The sequence below is a fragment of the Bos taurus genome, chromosome X (assembly GCF_002263795.3).
Source record: "Bos taurus isolate L1 Dominette 01449 registration number 42190680 breed Hereford chromosome X, ARS-UCD2.0, whole genome shotgun sequence".
Taxonomy (NCBI): domain Eukaryota; kingdom Metazoa; phylum Chordata; class Mammalia; order Artiodactyla; family Bovidae; genus Bos; species Bos taurus.
The window spans coordinates 102,386,255-102,407,560 of record NC_037357.1 but is presented as its reverse complement, the minus strand read 5'-3'; the positions used below and the strand labels follow the sequence as shown (position 1 = coordinate 102,407,560).

At 34.8% G+C, this 21,306-nt stretch overlaps 1 protein-coding gene across 4 annotated transcripts in view; it reads left to right on the top strand.

Moving 5' to 3' along the window:
* Window positions 1-21,306, top strand: part of USP9X (ubiquitin specific peptidase 9 X-linked) — a 116,965-nt gene that overhangs the window by 29,528 nt on the left and 66,131 nt on the right. For all 4 annotated transcript variants that reach the window (XM_002700207.7, XM_002700206.7, XM_010822080.4 and 1 more), the window contains exons 2-11: window positions 4,417-4,670; window positions 8,562-8,707; window positions 10,396-10,475; window positions 12,171-12,283; window positions 13,455-13,673; window positions 16,177-16,292; window positions 16,492-16,743; window positions 16,816-16,954; window positions 18,626-18,778; window positions 19,873-19,977. In XM_002700207.7, the coding sequence (XP_002700253.1) occupies window positions 4,575-4,670; window positions 8,562-8,707; window positions 10,396-10,475; window positions 12,171-12,283; window positions 13,455-13,673; window positions 16,177-16,292; window positions 16,492-16,743; window positions 16,816-16,954; window positions 18,626-18,778; window positions 19,873-19,977 (1,419 nt within the window). In that variant the 5' untranslated portion in view covers window positions 4,417-4,574. The remainder of the gene's footprint in view (window positions 1-4,416; window positions 4,671-8,561; window positions 8,708-10,395; window positions 10,476-12,170; window positions 12,284-13,454; window positions 13,674-16,176; window positions 16,293-16,491; window positions 16,744-16,815; window positions 16,955-18,625; window positions 18,779-19,872; window positions 19,978-21,306) is intronic.

Genomic DNA, 21,306 nt, shown 5'->3' with positions numbered 1-21,306 from the left:
AACCACAGGACCACGAGGAAAGCCCCTTCATGGCATTTTTGTGGGTAGCACTGTCTGCTTTAAAGACCTGGAAAAGTAGTGACAGTACTTGTTACTGGACTTTAAGATAGGGCAGCTTGTAAGTGGCAGAGGTGGGGTTTTGAGCAAGAGTTATGTTTGAATCCAGAAATTACTTTTAATTGTTCCATTCCTGTGTCCTGTTCTTAATCTCTCAACCTAGCACACTAAGGGAAAAGTATCCAATTCTTATGTGGTGGTAGAGAGATGACTGTTAAAAATAGCAGAATAGAGCAGAGTATATGCTGTGCTGACACCTACTGTGCCTGCCCAGCACAGAAATGTGGAGAAGATGATTTAGTTCCGTGGTCTGAGAGAAAGGTGTTTTATTTGGGGAGAGGTCTCAGACTGCTGCCTTTTCCATTTACCTTAGTGTTATTTTGTTGAAAAGGATAGTCCCTTAGTTATCCACAGAATGCTTTTATCTAGAATAATTTGTCCTCTGACTTTTTGCCAGATATTTTTGATTTGTCTGTAGATGGAGAGTTACTGAGATGCATATGAATGGAACGATGTTGAGCATAAACAAACAACATGAGAATATAATTCTAAGATGTTTTAAGTTAATGTCGTAATGTTAAAGGAGTACAAAGCAAGAGAGCCGTTTTATATATATATATATATATATATATATATATATATATATATATATATATAATATATTATTGTGGGAAAAATTCATAATCGATTTTAACCATTATTAAGAATACAGTTCAGTGGCATTAAGTGCATTAACATTGTGCAGCCATCACCACCAACCATCTCCACAACTTTTCAGTCTCCCAAACTGCAACTCTGTACCTCTTGATCAATAATTGCCCGTCACCCCACTTTTCCAACCCCTGGTAACCACCTTTCTACTTTCCTTCTCTGAGTGTAGTTACGTCATATAAGTAGAGTCATGGACCGCTTGCCCCTTTGTGACTGATTTGTTTCATTTAGCATTACGTCCTCTAGGTACATCCAAGTCAGAATTTTCTTCCTTGTTAACGCTAAATACTATTCCATTGTGTGTGTATACCAAATGTTTATCCATCCACCCTTGGGTTTGCTTCCTGGAAATACCTTTTGAAGAGTGATGGCATTGGTTTAATGGACGAAGTAATAAAATTCACTTTAGAGTTATTAACTTATCTGTGTTTTGTTCAAGTCACTTCTTAGAGCCATGGTTTTCTAGTTTACAGGAAAATACCACATTCTATGTAAACTGTAAGGATGTACCTTAAAAATATCATTTTAATTTTGTTGTGCCTCAGGATTTGTTTCCCCCTTTCCAACTTGCCCTACATTTGGGAATAAATAATAGACTTCTTCCCACCCCCCAAGATTGTGACTCCTCACTTTCAGAAGGAGGTGTTTATTTGTGGGGGATACCGTATGATGATAGAAGGGGAAAATGGGGAAACAGTGTCAGATTTCATTTTCTTGGGTTCCAAAGTCAATGTGGATGGTGACTGCAGCCACAAAATTAAAAGACACTTGCTCCTTGGAAGAATAGCAATGACAAATCTAGACAGTATATTAAAAAGCAGAGACATCACTTTGCTGGCAAAAGTCCATATAGTCAAAGCTATGGTTTTTCCAGTAGTCATGTATGGATGTGAGAGTTGGACCATAAAGAAGGCTGAGCACCAAAGAATTGACACTTTGGAACTGTGGTGCTGGAGAAGACTCTAGAGAGTCCCTTGAACTGCAAGGAGATCAAACCAGTCAATCCTAAAGGAAATAACCCTGAATATTCATTGGAAGGACTGATGCTGAAGCTGAAGCTCCAGTACATCAGCTGTCTTTTGCAAAGAGCCAACTCATTGGAAAAGACCCTGATGCTGGGGAAAATTGAGGGCAAGAGGAGAATGGGGCAACATAAAGAGATGGTTGGATGGCATCACCGACTCAGTGGACACGATTTTGAGCAAACTCAGGGAGATAGTGAAGGACAGAGAAGCCTAGTTCGCTTCAGTTCATGGCATCACAGAGTTGGACATGGCTTAGCGACTGAACAACAACCCATCTGACGCTAATGAATCCATCTTGCACTCTTTTGTGAACATTCTCTTCAAGACCCCCACCCCCAAGTTTTCCTTCAGTTCCTGACCTAGAGTCAACTGTTTAGTGGATGTTTTCACTGTTGTTTCAGCGTCAAAAAGTGTACTTGTCACTAATGTGACTACTATCTACTTACTATTGTCTCCCCTCCCCTTTGAAAAGAAGTGGAAAGGAAATCGAAGTTCAGGATTGTAAACGCCAAGGAACCTCAGGTTCAGGAATGGACGTGGGAGTAGTTGCAGCCAGTTGTGGCTAATTCTGAGAAGAGAACAGACAGGGTGAACAGCAACAGTCATTTGACTATCAGCTGTCAATTAGTAGAGCATGGATCAGTGAACCAGACCTTCTTTCCCCTCCAAAGTACGTATTTATAAAGATTTGCATGTAATTTGGGGGGAGTTAATCCTCAAACCTGTCCGTAGACCTCAACTGAGGTCTAAGACTTAAAACAGTCTTGATAGCTTAGATACAACTAGATGATGAGAGAGACAATGGAAGAAAGGAAGGGGGAAGCAGAGGCCTTCTTTTTAAGATTTGGGGGGAAAGGGAAGGACGGAAGTTGGTGAATTTTCATCTTGGTAATGAAGATTGAAGCACATTTATAGGCTAAGAGACATCCAGGAAAAGATTGAGGGGGGTGACAATTGAGATATTATTCATTGGGGATCGTGAGTAATGGGATCAAAAGGAAGAGATTGGAGCAGGGTTGAAGTAGAGAAGATTGAAGTTGAATCGGTTAGCTGATGTTTTGAGTGGTAAGAAAAAGAATAGTTAAACAATTTGCCAGCCAACCCAAAATGGCTGAAGAAAATGGTAGGTGGGTTTTTTAAATTGTCTGCTGCTGCTGCTGCTAAGTCACTTTAGTCGTGTCCGACTCTGTGACCCCATAGACGGCAGTCACCAGGCTCCCCCATCCCTGGGATTCTCCAGGCAAGAACACTGGAGTGGGTTGCCATTTCCTTCTCCAATGCATGAAAGTGAAAAGTGAAAGTGAAGTTGCTCAGTCGTGTCCGACTCTTAGCGACCCCATGGACTGCAACCCACCAGGCTCCTCCGCCCATGGGATTTTCCAGGCAAGAGTACTGGAGTGGGGTGCCATTGCCTTCTCCGTTTTAATTGTCTACTTCACATAAAACTTTTTTGTAATGTAGGTTGATAAAAAAGGAAAGCAAAAGTGAGAGAGAGGCTGTTCAACCATGTTACCTTTGTTTTTCCACTTTACGTATTAAAGATTTTTCCGTTTTTAGCCTCACCAGTGCTCGATATTATCAGTCTTAAACTTTTTATTATTCCAGTTTGATAAGTGAAAGGAAATCTTCTTAGAACCCCATCTCTGGGTTAAGTGATTATATTTAAGCTTGAGGCAAACATGGAGTAAATGGAAATGTGGTTTCCTTAAAACTAAATTACCTGTAAATCAGTCAGTTGAGGCTCTCATTCTTGGGGCATGTTAGAATCAGTTATGGGGGAGGTATTTTTAAAAGTACTGATGCCTAGGCTTAACTCCAAAGTATTGTAATTTATTCATTCTGAAGACGGGTTTAGACATCAGTGTTTTTAAAAGCACCTCGGATGATTTTACTCTGCAGCCAAGAATACAGAATTGAGGGTTTGGTGGTCTTCCTCTATACAGCTTTGCTGCTCAGGTAGCAAAGAATTCCATTGTTAAACAGTTCGGGTCTGGAGCCCTGCTGTGGCTCTGGGGGTGCCTGTGGCCAAAACCTTACCAAAAGGGAAACGTCAAGGTCATTTGACAAAACAGGTTGTATTGGAGGAGTAGGATACAGTTTGAATCCTCTCCAAAGAAAAAGTCCCCCAAAGTTTTAAAGTTTCTGTTGAAACCACTTGTACATTTGTTTAGAAACCATTTTAATACCCATGTACCAGTGATAAATGTTAGTTGTGCAGTTCTTCCTGAAATATTTTTAATAATCAGATTTTATTACTTGGTTTATATCTTAAATATGTTTGTGAGATTGTGTATATTCAAGGCATTAGCAAATTGAAGACAGTTTTTGCCACTCCATAATTGAATTGAAATAACAGCCAAATAAATAACCTTGATAATGTCTTTGGAATCCCAGGAGGAAACTGAAATATTATGAAGCTGTACTTGTATGTTTTCTTGATGTAACTACTGATGTACTATTATCAGTTTATTTAAATATAGTATTAATGAAACTAACTTTTCACTTTGTCCTCTCTTTTATATAGCCACCTTCTGACTAGATTCACTGGTAATACTGAATTTGAACAATTCCTTAATGTTTTTTATGTCTAAAACAAATGTGCTTTTTTTTCTTTTACTTGTAGGTTATGCAATGGTCTCTGCAAGATGGTTTATTCTTGAATTGGAGCTTTTTAAGACTGACAAATGCTGGTACTTCACCTTCTATAAGTGGACTATAATTTCTTTTTTCAAGACAACTACATAAGCAGACAAAATTGCAAAGATCTGCCCTGTGTCGAGTATGACAGCCACGACTCGTGGCTCTCCAGTAGGAGGGAATGACAGCCAGGGCCAGGCTCCTGATGGACAGTCTCAGCCCGCCCTCCAACAGAATCAGGTAGGAAGTTTAATAGTTAAAGCTATGTTGGTGTATCTGTTACGGGTACAGATATCCCATGTTCTAAATAACTAAATATCCCATGTTCTGAATAATTAGTAGCATATTCTGAATAATTTGTGAAGTTACATAAAGCTGTTATTAAGAAAAATAAACGTGTGTCTTACACAGTAACAAGAATCTCAAATGCTGTATAGGTGGTGATGCTTGGGTATGTAGCCCCTTTTTTCCCTCTGGTGTCTTATTCTATCAGTAATCATTAAAGTTAAGCCCTTTGTCGGTTCCAGAACAAAGCATTAAATCATTTGATGTAGCCTGTGGTGAGCGTATGGGCTCAAGTCATGTTGCTTGTGTTCACATTTGAGCTTTGCACCATGCGATGCTAGCTTTATGACTCTGGGTAAATTATATGACCTTTTAAGCCTCAGTTTTTCTGCTGTAAAAAGATAATACTGTAACTACTTCATGGGATCATTAATAGGATCAAATGAAATAATATTTTCTTAGAGCTTAAAATAGATTTGGGTATCAAGAGTTTATGCTGACCTCAAAACTCAGAGGGTAATATTCTTTTTCTGTTCTATGGATGAATTTGTGTAAGATTTCAGTTATTTCTGCATTAATAATTTCACCAGTAAAATTGAAACAATTTGGCCTGGGGCTTTATTTGTGGAAAGGATATAACTGCAGATCCAATTTTTTTTTAATAGGGGGATTTTCTGATTTGTGTGTGTGTGTGACTTTTGGTAATATATTTTCTCAAGGAATTTGTCCACTGCATCTAGATTGTCAAATTTATTGAAGCAAGACTGTTTATAATATCCTTTTTTATCTTTTTAATGTCTTAGAATCTGTAGTAACATCTCCTTTTTCATCCCTGATACTGCTAATTTGTGTTCTCTCTTCTGATTACCCTTTCCTAAAGGATTTACCAATTTCATCAAACCTTCCCTCAAACCAATTTTTGGCTTTAACTATCTCCCCCCTTCCTACTTGTATGCTTTTAACCCTTATTTCATGTTCCCTTTTACTTCTTTTGCATTTGAATTGCCGTTCTTTTTCTCACTTCTTGAAATGGGAGTTTAAAGAATTAATTTTCAGCTTTCTATTGTACATACTTTTATACCAGGAAATATTAAACTGAATAAGACAAACATTAAAACTTGTAACGCAGCTCAGACAGAGCTTAGAGGTGAACTTGTCACTGCGGGGCATGCACGTGAATCACAAACTTGCTTACAGTTGGTGCATGTTTCTGTAGAATTCTGTATGGGTTAGTGTTAGGCAAAAGTTACTGTAGAGTACTTATATCTGTCATTTGAGGATAACTTTTTATTGTCTAGCTATTATAGGTTATTCTCTCTATTGACAAGAATGATAGGAAAGAGTCGCACGTGTGTGCGCGCGCTCATGCGCGTCCTCTTTCCCTCCCTCCTTCCCCCACTTTCATCCTCTCCCTCTGTCATTTTAGAGAAGTGAGCAAGTCAGGTTTTAATAAATGTCAATTTTATTCCTTTTCCTCTCCAGTTCCCACTTTTAGGACATGTAATACTTAAGTATATGGTCACAGGTCTTGGACACAGTTAAGTCTTTCCTATGTCATAAATTTGTTAGTCAGTACTCGTGTTTCTTTAAACATAGTCAGTTTGTGGTAGATGCCAGAGATTTATATTTTTAAACCAGGAGCTTGTGGGTGGATTTCCAGTGTCTATTGCCCTCTCTTTTCTGTTTCATACCTGCACCATGCACAGACTCCTAAATCATTCGCCAGTGTTTGTGGTTTGCATGGCTTTAGGTAGAAATTAAATCTTACTCTTATCTTAAGGTATATACTAAGAGCTCTTGGGTTTGTGATCTTCAACTTAATATTATGCATCTGCCTTATGTCCTCTTACTTTAAATAGCTCTTTACATTTTTGGAGATGATAATTTAAAAAGGAACAAACAAATTGCATTCTTCCCTTTTTTTGGCCTCGTGGCTTGTGGGATCTTAGTTCCCCAACCAGGGATTGAACCTGGGCCCTTGGCAGTGAGAGCACGGAGTCCTGACCACTGGATCGCCAGGGAATTCCCACAAATATATTCATAACCGTCTGTAGTATCCCTTTTTCGCTTTCTTATCCTCTGCTTTTTAATGTTAGGATTCTAGTTATTTCAAAAGGTTTAGCACTTAATGGACCTGGAAGAAGCAACCATAGCACTAATCACTGCCCACCTTATGGCTTACCTTGAATATATTTTTTTCATATGGCATAAAGGGAATTTCTAAAATCAATCAGATTTTTCACTTAATATATAGTAATTTTTAAAAGGGTTCCCACAGGAGAGAATTTTAAGCTCTACTAAAGCTCAGTGATAAATGAAGCAGCCTTGGGAAAGGCCCTGTGAGATGAACACTCTTGGGAGATATTTATGGGAGGGTGCAGACTTTCTGGAATGGAATTTGGTAATATATATGTCAGCAGCCCTAAAAGAAATAATTTTTACCGTTGTTGTACTAATTATATTCCCAGGGTCCTGTCCTAAGGAAAAATTGAAAATTTTTATGTAAAAGATTTATATATAAAAGTATAATTTTATGTTAGCAGTAAAAATTGCAGAATGCTAAATGTCCCTTAATTTTGTTTAATTGATTGAATGCAATGTCCATATGGCCATTAATCAGCTCTTTAAAAAAGATTATTAGTGATGTGGGAAAATACTTAAATGGAAAAAGACACAAACTCAAGCAAGTATTATCCTAATTTTAGTGAAAATTTATACATATATATGGACAGGATTTGTGGGGGTCACAGAACAAAAATTTCAGGAAATAATTGAAAATGTCTCTGGTGCTTTGGTGTACTATTATGGGTATCTTAATTGTTATTTTTGTCTTTACAATTTCTGTGAGCATATCTATAATACATATATACCAGAGGAAATGGGGGAGGCTTTTTAAAAATTAATGAAGCAGACTTCCTAAGTTACATACTTAAAATGCAAATATTTCTGTTGGGCTTCTAAAACTTGAATTCTGTTGTGTAGTTTTTTTGCCTTGAAACTAGCCCTTTAGCACCTACATAGTGTTCATCATCTTAAGTAAAGATTTGCTGTTTTCTTGCAAATTGGCTCTATGAGTTCATGTATAAAGTTTGTAACTAGAATATAGTACATCCACCTGTCTTCAGTACAAGCATTTATTTACGCATCTGTTCAGTGAGTGCTAATAAAATGATAAGGAATGGGACCTTCTCTAAAAGGGCCATCAACCTACAGTGGGTAGAAAATTCCACACAAACACACAAAAATCAGCTCAAAATTTAGACTAGTTTCAATTAGGAGAAAAATACTATCTGCTTTCAAAATTAATAAGGGTTATAAAAGTTCATTCACTTAGTTGTAGAAATACTGTGCACAACTAAAGTATGGAGGGGGGAAAAAAAGAAGCACCAACAGTGAAGAGTAAAGTTAGCCTTATTAGTTGAAGATGAAGTCAGAGACTTTTTAATCTGTAAAATGTGTGCAGTAATTTGTATCATGAACGGCTCATATATGGGAAATGTAAGTGGAGAAGCAGTACACATGGTAGATAAGAACTCAGACTTTAGAATTAGACCTGGATTTGAATCCTGACCACAGAATTGGAGCTGTGTGACCTTGGGCTAATTACGTATTGTCCGAGGTTTTGTTTTTTTAATCTATTAAGTGGAAGAATACTTCCTTAGGCTGTTGAGGATTAAATGAATTTATGTTCATGTGTAGTAGCACACAGACTGCCTGATACATCATAAACTTACAATGACCATATCTTTAAAAATTTAAATTATTGCCCCCAATCTGTTTTGGTGTTTGAATTATTAGATGTACGTTTGTTATAGAAACTTAAATCTGGAATATCTAATCTTTAAGACCTCATCGCCTGATTCCTCCAATGAAAATTCCCCGGCAACTCCTCCAGATGAGCAAGGTCAAGGTGATGCCCCATCACAGCTTGAAGATGAGGAGCCTGCATTTCCACATACTGACCTGGCAAAGTTGGATGACATGATCAATAGGTGAGTTGATTTTGTCTTGTTTTTTTGATGTATGTCATACACAGGGAAAACAAGATTTTCATACTGTATTTTCATATTATGAAAATATAGTATATTTTCATAGTACTAATCAGCATAGTGATTAGTACTAAGAAAAGAGCAAGAGTGGATAGAATATCACAGTTAACCATGTTGCCTCTTTAAAGACCCTTAACATCTTAGTCATTGCCAAGTATTTTGCAACCTGTGGTTCTTAATGGATTTAAAAATGAAAGGAAGTAACAGTGTCAATAAAGTGTTAAGATTAATGATGATCACTCTAGCTGGTGTATTACTGAAGTAGAACCATATGTGTGATTTCCCTTTTTTCTTATTGGTGAATGGGTTACTGGATGACTTGAATACTTTTTGCATGGCCCTAAGGTAAACCAGGTCATAAGGAGATTGAATTCCTCAGAGCCTGCCCCTTGTCAACTGATTAGCTGGAGGCATTTAAGCATCTCACCCATTTGTTTCTCCTGATCTTCATCTCTAAAGAGTAGTTCAGCATATACATTTTTTCATATTCATAATACAAACATTCACCTCCACCCCCCACCCACCCCCACGCTTTATTTGGAATAAGACTCAGAGAGTGAAAGTTTAAGCTTGTGTGTACGGGAAGGAAAATATGTAAAAAGAAGATAAGGGAAGAGTGTGTTAGGGACCCTCCCCCCCACCCCCACTGGTCTGTGGTCTTACACCAGGCTGTAAGCTCAACAAGTGAGTCCTAGGGAGGTGTGACACATCCCCTCAAAAGAAAAGGAAGACACACACTTATAGGGACTTACTTGCTTTACTAAATGTACTTTTTAAAAACATTCTGATTATATAACTAATATAATGTAAGTACACATTGTTAAACATAGAAATATATTATGTCAGTAAGGTTCACTATAATTTCCTTGTTAGGTACACACCTCCCAACCAAAACTTAACCACTAGCAATAAGGTTTTCATTTTTCCAGGTTATCTTTGTGTTTATTATCATAAGCACTGCTTTCTCTAGAAATAATGGAATTCTTACTATATTACTGAAATGTTTTCCTCATTTCATTTATCTTAATTTTCCTATTAATATGTATTTAATTCATTGGTTTTAGAGATATATTTGAAAGAACACATTAAATGTATATAATGAATTAGTCAAGCAAACAAACAATTGTATAAAGTTGTAATGTCCCTGACCATTCTCTATAACAGAGGTACAATAGCAAAAAGTTGTATTTTGCTATTCAATTTTTGTCTGGTGGTTGCTCACTCAAGGACAAAATTGCATGTTAGCAAATCTGGTGGGGAAGAGAAACATAAAATGCTTGTTTTTTATGTAAATGAGCACTTTCATATGAACTCTAACAGTAGATATCCATTTAAGTGATATATGATTATTATAGTAGTTTTATATCTAAGTTATTAAAATAATTTATTCCCCCTTCTCTCATTGCTATATTTTTTTCTTGATAGTTCCTTAAAAATTTTTTTGTTTGTAGAGACAACAGATGACACTTAGTCAAACAAAGCAGATAGTCTGCCAACTTTGTGGTTTTAATATTTTAGTGTCATTTTAATATTTTCATGGTGAGGTAAGTAACTGTAATTAGTAACTCATTTATAGTGCCTCTTTCAGTGTTCAACCAATAAACATCTTTTTATATTATTAAAACTCTTAGGCCTCGATGGGTGGTTCCAGTTTTGCCAAAAGGGGAATTAGAAGTGCTTTTAGAAGCTGCTATTGACCTTAGTAAAAAAGGTAAGTTTAAATGGTATTAGGCTTTGCATATAATGTATCCTACTAGAAAATAGTTTCACTTCATGCCTGAATACTTTTTCTGTATATTCTTAGATAAGAACATTTAGCTAAGTTTTCTTGCTATGCTTAAGATTTATACCTGGAGCAAGGGTTCATATCCTTTGGACAACCTTCAAGGATGTTTGTGAACTCTCAGAAGTTATACATGAAATTTGTATATATTCATGTTTAAACTGTCCAGCTTATGTGTTATTTTTTAATACATAGAAAGGTTTGAATTTCCTCTAAAAGAAAAAAAGACTTGAAAGATGAGATACTGGTTTTTTCCTTAATAACCCGTTTTTTTTTAAACTATGTTTTTATTCTTGTCTAGAAGTAAAAGCTTAACTTTGGAATTAATTTTTTTCAATGATTGGTTCTTAAGGTGCAACTGAATTTTCTTAGCAAAGGGCTACTATTGTAATATGTACATATTTTTAAGGCTTAGAGATTAAAGTAAACAGCAGTAACATTTTAGTTTCTGAAATTGGGTAGCCATGGATATGTTCTCATTATCAGTTGAAATTAATTATTACAAAAATTGTCTTTGGTACTTAAGTCTGTCTCATTCCAAGCAAGGGTAAAATTTCCTTTGTCTTAATTACCCGCCTTCATTTAAAGAATGTGTCTTTACACCGTATTAATCTTATAAAACCAATCTAATGAGTTATGAAAATGCATTATCAGATTACCATTGTTTTTCTACTACTCAAATTTCTTTTGTTCATTTACACATTTATTCATCCGTTCAGCAAATTTTTTGAAGACTTCTGTCTTAGGCATGTTTTAAGTCCTAACTGTACAGTGATAGGCAAAAACACACAATGGTTATTTCATTTAATATCATTGCCATTCACGGGACATGCAGTCTCTACCCCTCCCACCCCCCCCATATTTTTTTAGGACCCATGGTTTATTTTAATTTTAGACAAGGTTCAGATTTTTTTAAAGTATAGTACTAGGTTTAAATGTCATGTCTTTTGTACAACCAAAATCAGATACTTTATATACAAATTGAATGGGTTTTCATTTTGTCGTCGAGAGTTAAAGATTTTGTGTGTGTGACTGGGGACATGTAGCACTATTGCCTTTCTGAAATCAGATGGAATTAAAGACATAAACAGATGTTGAGCCAGTAAAAGAGACTAATAATGAAGATGAAAATTTATCTTTAATTGATGAAGCTCTTCTTTAGAATAATATAATAGTATTTGTCAAATGGATAATTTACAACCAGAATGAGATTTTAAAAATAGTTGAGAAACATCATTTTTTGTTTTTTTTGTTTTAAAGTTTATTGTCAATAAAATACTGTAAAGTATTTAAATCTCCTATCACATTGTTCTCATAACCATTTTGTTTTTAATGTTGGGCCACTGTCATAATTAGAAATATTTTCAGTTCATCTTAGTATTACTTGGCTTAATGTACTTTTATACTGTTAAGTATTTTTGAAATTCATTGATGGTGGTTTTTATTTTTCAATCTGTTACTTTTTTGACCTCTTAGATAATGCTTTGAATTTTTTTCTGAAACTAGTCTGCAATTGTTAGCTGTTACTGAATATTTTACAGTTACTACTTTTTATCATGTAATTGGACATTGTAAGACAATTAGAGAAATAATTTGTTTACATTAATTTTTCTCTCCTCTTAGGCCTTGATGTTAAAAGTGAAGCATGTCAGCGATTTTTTCGAGATGGGCTAACAATATCTTTCACGAAAATCCTTACAGACGAGGCAGTGAGTGGCTGGAAGTTTGAGATTCATGTGAGTCTTTTATTTTAAAAATCTGACTTACATAGTCATGATTTATATATATATATATTTGGTTACATATTTGATCATTACTTGAATTAAAGGATTTTTTAAAATGAGAAATTTTATAATTTCTGTTGAAGAAGCATGATCATTTAGAACGTGAGTTTTCAAGTTAGAAAACATAGGTTTAATCTGTTTCCTTATTTCTCGAGTGCCTTGTGATTTTTGAGATGCCACCATATTTCATTGAAAATATGACATGTTGTGAAATGCACCATTTACTCCTTTTATGTACCACTAAGGAAGGAAAACGCCCAAGATGGGGAACCTATTATCTGGCACACAAAGGGTCAATGCAGAGAAGTAAACTTTACGTACAAAAAGAGACACCAAAGAAACCTGCGCATTTCAACTTTGGCGCCTGGTGGAGGGGGAGAAAATCTCTTGAAATTTTAAACCACAAGCCAATATTCAGTAGTGGTCTCAGGTTTATATGATGTATGATTATATGATACAACCAAATTCCAGAGATCTTAAAAAGTGAAAAAAAATGTGCATTTTTAGATTGAAGTACCGTAATTACTACAAGTTTCTGTTTTTTGTTTATTATAGGGAAATATGGTCACAAATTGTGAGTTTTTGAGTATGAAATGGAAGCTTTGGGAGTAGTACCAGACTTTTGCATTGAGGTTTAGATAGCAAACCTACTCCATCTTGGATATTTCTACATTGCTTAGATTTTAGAGTTGTTGCCTCCAGTTTAAAAATTACAGGGAGGAAGCAGTGGTAATGTGCATCTTGTCTGGGGACACAGAGCAGTGCCTACTTCATTTTGTAAGCCATTGCAAATGGTTCTTGAAAGTAGATACTATATAATTTATAAAGTAAATGCTAATTGCTTTTTTAAATTTATTTTTAATTGAAGGATAATTGCTTTACAATATTGTGTTGGTTTCTGCCATAGGTACACATGTCCCCTCCCTCTTGAACCTCTCTCTCACCTCCCTAATTTCTTTTTTGATATATCAATTTGATCCCAATATTAGTAAAGATAAACATAACTCAGATGATCAGTATCGAACAACTGAAGGATAATTATTAAAATATAATTAATTAAGATTGGAAGATATTTCTGTTCGGAATTCTTTATCTCATTAATTACCTTCCTTTTATATAACAGAGGTGTATTATCAACAATACTCATCGCCTGGTGGAACTATGTGTGGCCAAGTTGTCCCAAGATTGGTTTCCACTTCTAGAACTTCTCTCCATGGCCTTAAATCCTCATTGCAAATTCCATATCTACAATGGTACACGTCCATGTGAATCCGTTTCCTCAAATGTTCAGTTGCCTGAAGATGAACTCTTTGCTCGTTCTCCAGACCCTCGATCGCCAAAAGTGTGTTGATTTGTTGTTTTCAAAGTTAAATGTTACAGTTGTTCTGCTCTGCTACAGAACTTTAAATGATCTTAACCTCCTGGTAGCATGGGGTAGAGTTATTTCATATAGCTTTTGCATTGTTATTATTATTTTTTAATATAAAAATATTTTTGGCTTTCTCTGTATAGTTAGTCCAATTGTCTTTTGCCCAGTCTCTTGGGAAATAGTCATAATTTGGGTTAGTATGGAACAGAACATGTTTTTCCTTTTCAGTAAGGGTGGAGTAGATTATTTCTTTGAGGCCTGTCTAATGTGTCATAAAACAATATAAAATACAAATGAAAGCAAAATAGCAAAGCTGACAAATATCAATTAAAAATGTAAAAGTCCTCCAGTGTAAATTTTCTATACCAGCATAAATATAATGTACGTTTAAAAATGAGTGCCTAACTATATTCTAATAAATATTAAATAATTAACCATATACAGTTTTTAAATTTTAGAATTTAAGACATTTTTTAAATTTGACCTTATTTTTTTTTTTAAACAGGAAAATTTGAATTTAAAATATTTGGTTTATTCTGTTGAAAGTGGAAGTCATCAAAGTATATTGATTATATTGAGCTAAGATTTTCTGATTTGTCCTGAGATTCATATTGTTGCCGCTTCAGGCTTGTTTTTGAGTAAATCAGTATTTAAATAATGACAATCTCCAAAATATACCTGTATTTTTTTTTTTAATTAATTTTTTGCTCTATAGTCAACAATAATCTGCAAGAGTCTCAGAGGGGACAACTTGATTTAGGATGGCTTCGAGTTGAAGATTTTTTTATGTATCTTTCTTTGAAGCCTAGCTTTTTTTGAGTATTACTAGTTTTTGAGTATTTCTAATTGCTTAAATCTACATTGCAACTAAAAACATATGAGATTAACTTTAGACTGATTTTTACTTTGTGCACATATATATAATATGCTATATATATTTAATAACTGTTGAGTATATCAGCCTAATAGTCCCATTCTGGTTACTGGAGAAATAAAAATACATTACATAATAAGTATGTACTTTCTTTGAATTGCTGAATGCCAGAAGGGACCTGGTGAATTAAACGCTCAGATTTTTCATTGTTTTCATTTAGCCTTTTAAGGCCAAATAAAAAGGAAAATATTATAATGAACTTACATAGAAATATGGTAGTTGATTTATTTGAGAATTTAATTGATTTAGAGTCTCATAAAAATCATATCAAAACTGCCATAGTGTTTCTTTAAAGCATTATCTAATACTTGGCATTTTTCCTGTGTCCTGAACATTGTTTTTTGTTTTTAAATAGTTGTAGAAATGACTTTTGCTTAAGACCTAATATAGAAAGTGCCCCTTCCTCCCCACCCCCACCCCCCTTTGTTTTTCTTCCCTTAGGGACTTCCAAAATGTAGCCTTTTAGAAGGCAAGGAATAGAAAGCTGTTCTAAATACACTTGATTCTTTTTTAAATACACTTGATTCTTTTATCTATATAAGCTATTGACTTGTTTTTAATTTTACCTATGCTATGCTATGCTAAGTCGCTTCAGTCGTGTCCGACTCTGTGCGACCCCATAGACGGCAGCCCACCAGGCTCCCCCGTCCCTGGGATTCTCCAGGCAAGAACACTGGAGTGGGTTGCCATTTCCTTCTCCAATGCATGAAAGTGAAAAGTGAAAGTGAAGTCGCTCAGTTGTGTCCGACTCTTAGCGACCCCATGGACTGCAGCCTACCAGGCTCCTCCATCCATGGGATTTTCCAGGCAAGGGTACTGGAGTGGGATGCCATTGCCTTCTCCGAATTTTACCTATAGGCGTGCTTTTAACTACACAAACTGTTGCCTATCCCAGCTACATTGTACTTGTTGTCTCTTAGGGAAGAGGTTGAAAGGTAATTGATACTATATTGCATTGTGGTACCTCTAACATGAGAACTGGGGATATTCACAAGTCAGAACAAAGCATCATCCAGCATGTTCTAATTAAGAGCAACAAACAGAATACCAGGAATTCATTTTTAATGGATAGGTCACTCTTGGGCTTTAAGATTATTGTGTTTCAAGGGTATTTATGGTTATTCACAGCTACAACAAAAAATAAATTTCAAACGGTATCTTAGGTTACCAAATAATCTTTCTTTTTTTAAAGTCTTTTTACCCTCTTAAATTTTTAAAAATAGACCTTCAGATAATAAGGTTTTCTCATGATGGGATCTTTGAGATGGAAGCATGGCTTCTAATTCCAGTTCACCAGTTATATTGAGACAAACAAACAGCTGTGCCCTAATGGTCTAATCTGTACTACCAATTATGCTTTTCTCTCATAGGCAGGATTACTGTGAACAACATGCAATATTTTGTGTCTTTTTTTCAAAGATGATTTTACATAATTATTTTCCTTTATTGCATTTCCTGTTTTCAACGTGTTTAAGAAATTACTTCAGATAGCATTTTCTCTCCAAAAGTAGGAAGTTAACTTTTTTATTAACTGTATTACAGGGTTGGCTAGTGGATCTTCTCAACAAATTCGGCACTTTAAATGGATTCCAGATTTTGCATGATCGTTTTATTAATGGATCAGCATTAAATGTTCAAATAATTGCAGCCCTTATTAAGTAAGTTATGTTTTAAAATGAATCTTCAGTGCATTCTAGAAATTGCTACTTAATTGCTTAGTAAAAATTGAGTTTCCTTTTTTAAATATGGTTTCTTTAGCTGGTAACTTGGATTAAAAAAAACAAATAGTCTGAGTTCAGTCCTAGTTGATTGTAAGAAATTGTATATTGAAAGAAATTTCTGTCTGTCTTGTTTCAGACCATTTGGACAATGCTATGAGTTTCTCACTCTTCATACGGTGAAAAAGTACTTTCTTCCAGTAATAGAAATGGTTCCACAGTTTTTAGAAAACTTAACTGATGAAGAACTGAAAAAAGAAGCAAAGAATGAAGCCAAAAATGATGCTCTTTCAATGATTATTAAATCTTTGAAAAATTTAGCTTCAAGAGTTCCAGGACAAGAAGAAACTGTAAAAAACTTAGAAATATTTAGGTTAAAAATGATACTTAGGTAAGATATTTACCTCTTGAAATAATTTATGTGAATTTTAGAATCATATTTAACACTTAAATTCTCTTATAGATTATTGCAAATTTCTTCTTTCAATGGAAAAATGAATGCACTTAATGAGGTTAATAAGGTGATATCTAGTGTATCATACTACACCCATCGGCATGGTAACCCTGAGGAGGAAGAATGGCTCACAGCTGAACGAATGGCAGTAAGTCCTTTGATTCTAATTTCATGAATAAGAATCTGTCTAAGGCAAAAACCATAGCTCTACTTAAAGTTAGTAATATTAGCATTTTAAAGAAAATTTTGCATTTGGGAGATGTTTGGATCAATTTGTAACTGTTAATCCTGAGAACTTTTTGTAAGTAACGTGGTTTATTATTTGGTATTTTTGGTGATATATAATTATTTGATGATAATGGGTAGCTTAGCACATCTTTGATAAACTTACTGCTGAATGTAGGCGTTCTGAAGTAATTATTAGCTGGGTAGGAGTTGAAATTGAGTAAAGAAAGGTGATTGGGTAGTATCTGGTACCTATTGAATGAAGTGACCTATTCGTTTGATGAATTCCACTTAAAGATTTTAAACTAGGAAGTAAAATTACTGGAATAAGAAACACATGAGTTAATGTTTTATCATAATTGTAAGGACTTCACTTATGTACTTGCGTTTCTATTATTTTGATGTTGAAAGTTTAGGAAATTTTATTTACCATAGATGCTTGCATACTTACAGTTTAAAAATGAATAAGAATGCCCCTTAAATATTGGTTGCATAACCTCAGTGCATACTGTCTGAGTACTGAGGAGACATCTGTAAAAGAACTGTAAAAGAAGATAATGATTAGAATGTGAGAAAAGGTATGGTATGTGGAGGATGCCTTGATATTGGCCCTGTGTTAGGGGGTCAGGTGGTAGCCTTCTGGTTTGGGGTATGTTATTTGTCTGATCGCCTTGTGGGAGGTCTAGCACAGAGCTACTCAGTGTGGTCTGAGGTCTTATTCTGGTCCTTGAGCTGCTACAAAGCCTAGATGAATACAGAAAATGGCATTAAGTGTTTACGAACTTCTGTAGCAAATTGATATTGCCACATTTTCATTGTGTTCTTCAAAAATACATGCCTATAACAGATTAGAAGTAAAAATGGACCTTTACTAGCTGAGAAGTGTACTTCTTTCTCTAACATGTTTTGGGGCTATATAGTTTTTATTCTCATTAAGTTGAATACTATAAAATCATATAGTGTGGGCTATGATTTTGTATTATATCATGAGTTAGTTTTCTTTTATTGGCTTAAATATTAAATAAATGCCTGTCAAGCAATATAGCATAGTGTTCAGACTTAGGAAGCCTATAGCCTTGATTCAGTTTCTGGTTCCAACACTACTGAGCCTGTTTATTTTTCTGTAATAGGGCAGTATAGCCCTCATTAGGATTGTTAAGATTAAACAAGCTAATAGATAAACAATAATATTGTAGTTGGATAATAAATAAGAGCAAAATAAAAAAGTACCTTTTATCCAAATAAAAACTGGTATAAAAAATGTAAATCCTAAAATGGGTCTTATACCTACCATACTTAAACCATTGGTGATTGCTACATTTAAGCAATAATTTTCTGAGTAAATGCTAGAGTAAAATTTTTTAATGAATTCACTATTTTTAATTCATGGAAGCATTTCTGTTTGTGCAAAATTAAGTTCCATGAAGTTGTGATTTTTTTTTTTCATAATTTTGTATCAAAACACATAAATGTGTTAACATTAGTACATTATATTTTGTGAGTTTTTAAATTCCTACTAATGCTTACAAGTGTGAGCAATACTTTATGTATATATTTTTGAAAGCTTTGAGACAAGTTTTTGAATTCTTTTTAGGAATGGATACAGCAGAACAATATTTTGTCCATAGTCTTGCGAGATAGTCTTCATCAACCACAGTATGTGGAAAAGCTAGAGAAGATTCTTCGTTTTGTCATCAAAGAAAAAGCCCTGACCTTACAAGATCTTGATAATATCTGGGCAGCACAGGTAAGGACTTTAAGATGGTGGTTATTTGATTTGTAAAAAGAAACATGCTAAAAACTAAAGAAAATGAAGTAGTTGTAGTGAAATGGAATGAAGACTTAACATTGTTTGAAAGTCCTGTCAAGAATCTTTTGGAAATAGCCAGTAATATTTTTAAAATAAAAATAGTCCGTCATCTACTGTATATATTTGGTAAAGGTCAGCAATTTGTAGGTTTTAAATAAGAGACAAACAGTAAAATAATGAGAAATGTCTATGGAAAGAGTATAAGACATCTATAATTGATTTCTTCATATACTTAAAGAACTCTAGTGTCAGGAGAGTTAAATCACTAGATTATTTATAAAAACCTGTAATACAAAGGATTAATAGTTTTTAGAAGGGTAAGTAATCTTTGGTTTCAGAAATAGGAACTGTGTGATTCCTTTGGTTATCTTAATGACATGTTTTCTATTTATGGAGCACTTGAGAAGTATTGATGAGTTCTACACTACAAAGCTTTGTTTATTGAGTTTGTTGTTGTTGTTTAGTCGCTCAGTTGTGTCCGACTCTTTTGCAGCCCCATGGACTTGTAGCCCACCAGGCTCCTCTTTGCATGGGATTTCCCAGGCAAGAATACTTGAGTGGGTTGCCATTTCCTTCTCCAGGGCATCTTCCCAACACAGGAATTGAACTCACGTCTACTGCATTTCAGGCTGATTCTTTACCACTGAGCCTACCAGGGAAGCCCTTATTGAGTCTTTAGAAGCTGAGAAAACATTCAATTTTGACTTTGGTTCCAGTTTTGAAACAATACCGCTGGTGTGCCTTACTATTTTCCTATTTGCATTGTTAAAATTGGCATGTTAAATTCAGTAAACTGTACTAAAAGTGAACATGTGTTTGCAAAGTCTACATTAACCGTGTATATCAGGAAATCAAGTGGGCAGGTTTTAGATGGCTGTTGTAAAACATTTAAAACATTAGGAATTTTCTTAGGTTACACAGTTAGATGGAGATGGGAACACTGTATTAATTAATAGTGTTCACAGACAGTATATCCTGCTTATTGCTGTTTAGATTTTAGTGTGCTCTGATTTTGTTTGTTTTTTCCATAGGCAGGGAAGCATGAAGCCATTGTGAAGAATGTACATGATCTACTGGCGAAATTGGCATGGGATTTTTCTCCTGAGCAACTTGATCATCTTTTTGATTGCTTTAAGGTAATAATTAATGTAGTTTAGTAGTACAGTTTCATTTTTAATAGAATTAATTCATTAGATCTATGAATGATTCTTACCCAGTAAATACTTAAATAGAAATTATTAAATGATTTCTGGTGTAACAGAATTTACCATTGTTTTCTCTTTCAATGAGCACTTTTTATAATAATAGCCCTTATAAATAAAGAACCTTTTTTTTTTGTTTTTTTTTTTAAACTCAGGTGATCAATTTGGATTCCTTTCCCCTCGCAGTTTGTGTTTTTATTATAGGTTCTGTAGGACTGAAGGGAAAGATAATTGGTTACAATGAAACATCGTCAACAGCAAGGACTACCTGCTGTGGGTAGTCCTGGTAGTCTAGGGTGATATGCACAGGCCAGCTGGAAATGTAATTCATGGACTTTGTGGAATTGTAATTCATACGGTGTAGCCCAAGAGCTCCTGTTGTCATATCTGCATTAGTGCTGTCATGTACTTTTTAAGGCCATATTGTATAGTGGTCTCTCCAGTTACTAGTATTGGGTTTTTAAAAGCCAAGTGATGAGTGAATTTGTGGATTAAGAAGACAAGACGCTATGGCAGTGTTCACAAAGGGGTATTCTGTTAATAACTGGTCTAAGATCATGAAGGTATCTTGTTAAAAATAGGTTATACTGACTGCTGATAGGAACATAAGTTCCTGCAGCCACTTAGGAAAATAGTTTGGTGTTTCTGGAAAACGGTTAAGATTTTCATGACAGTTTGACTTCTGAATATATACTCTAGAGGAACTGATGCATATGTGCACCAGTATACACATTCAACATTTGCAGCAGAATTATTTGTATTAGCAAAAAATTGCTATGTAAGTTGGATAAATGGTGGAATGTTCATGTAATGAAACATAACAATGAGAATGACCAACTCAACCACAAGGATGAGTCTAATGAACAGAAGGTTGAAGAAAGGAATGAAGACACACAAGAATTCATAAACCTTTATAGAACATAAACTTCAGAAATAGACCCAGCTAGCTTCTGGAGTGCTGCTTACCATTTGTTATTTTCATCCTGGGTAATAGTTACATAGGTGTTTATATTTGTACTACAGTGTGTGTGTTTGTACCTTTCTTGATGTGTATTTCACAGTTGAAGAAAAAATAATACCAATTACTAGCTTCCATCCAAGACCAATTAATTCTGAGTTGCTAGGACCTGGGAGTCTGTATATATCATAGGTGGTGGTGTGCTCTTCCTTTAGGAGGCACATTATGCTTGCTGGTCTCTTTAAAATATTCTTAATTGTAATATAATCTAATATTTTAGTCATATTCTTAGCAGCTTTCTCATA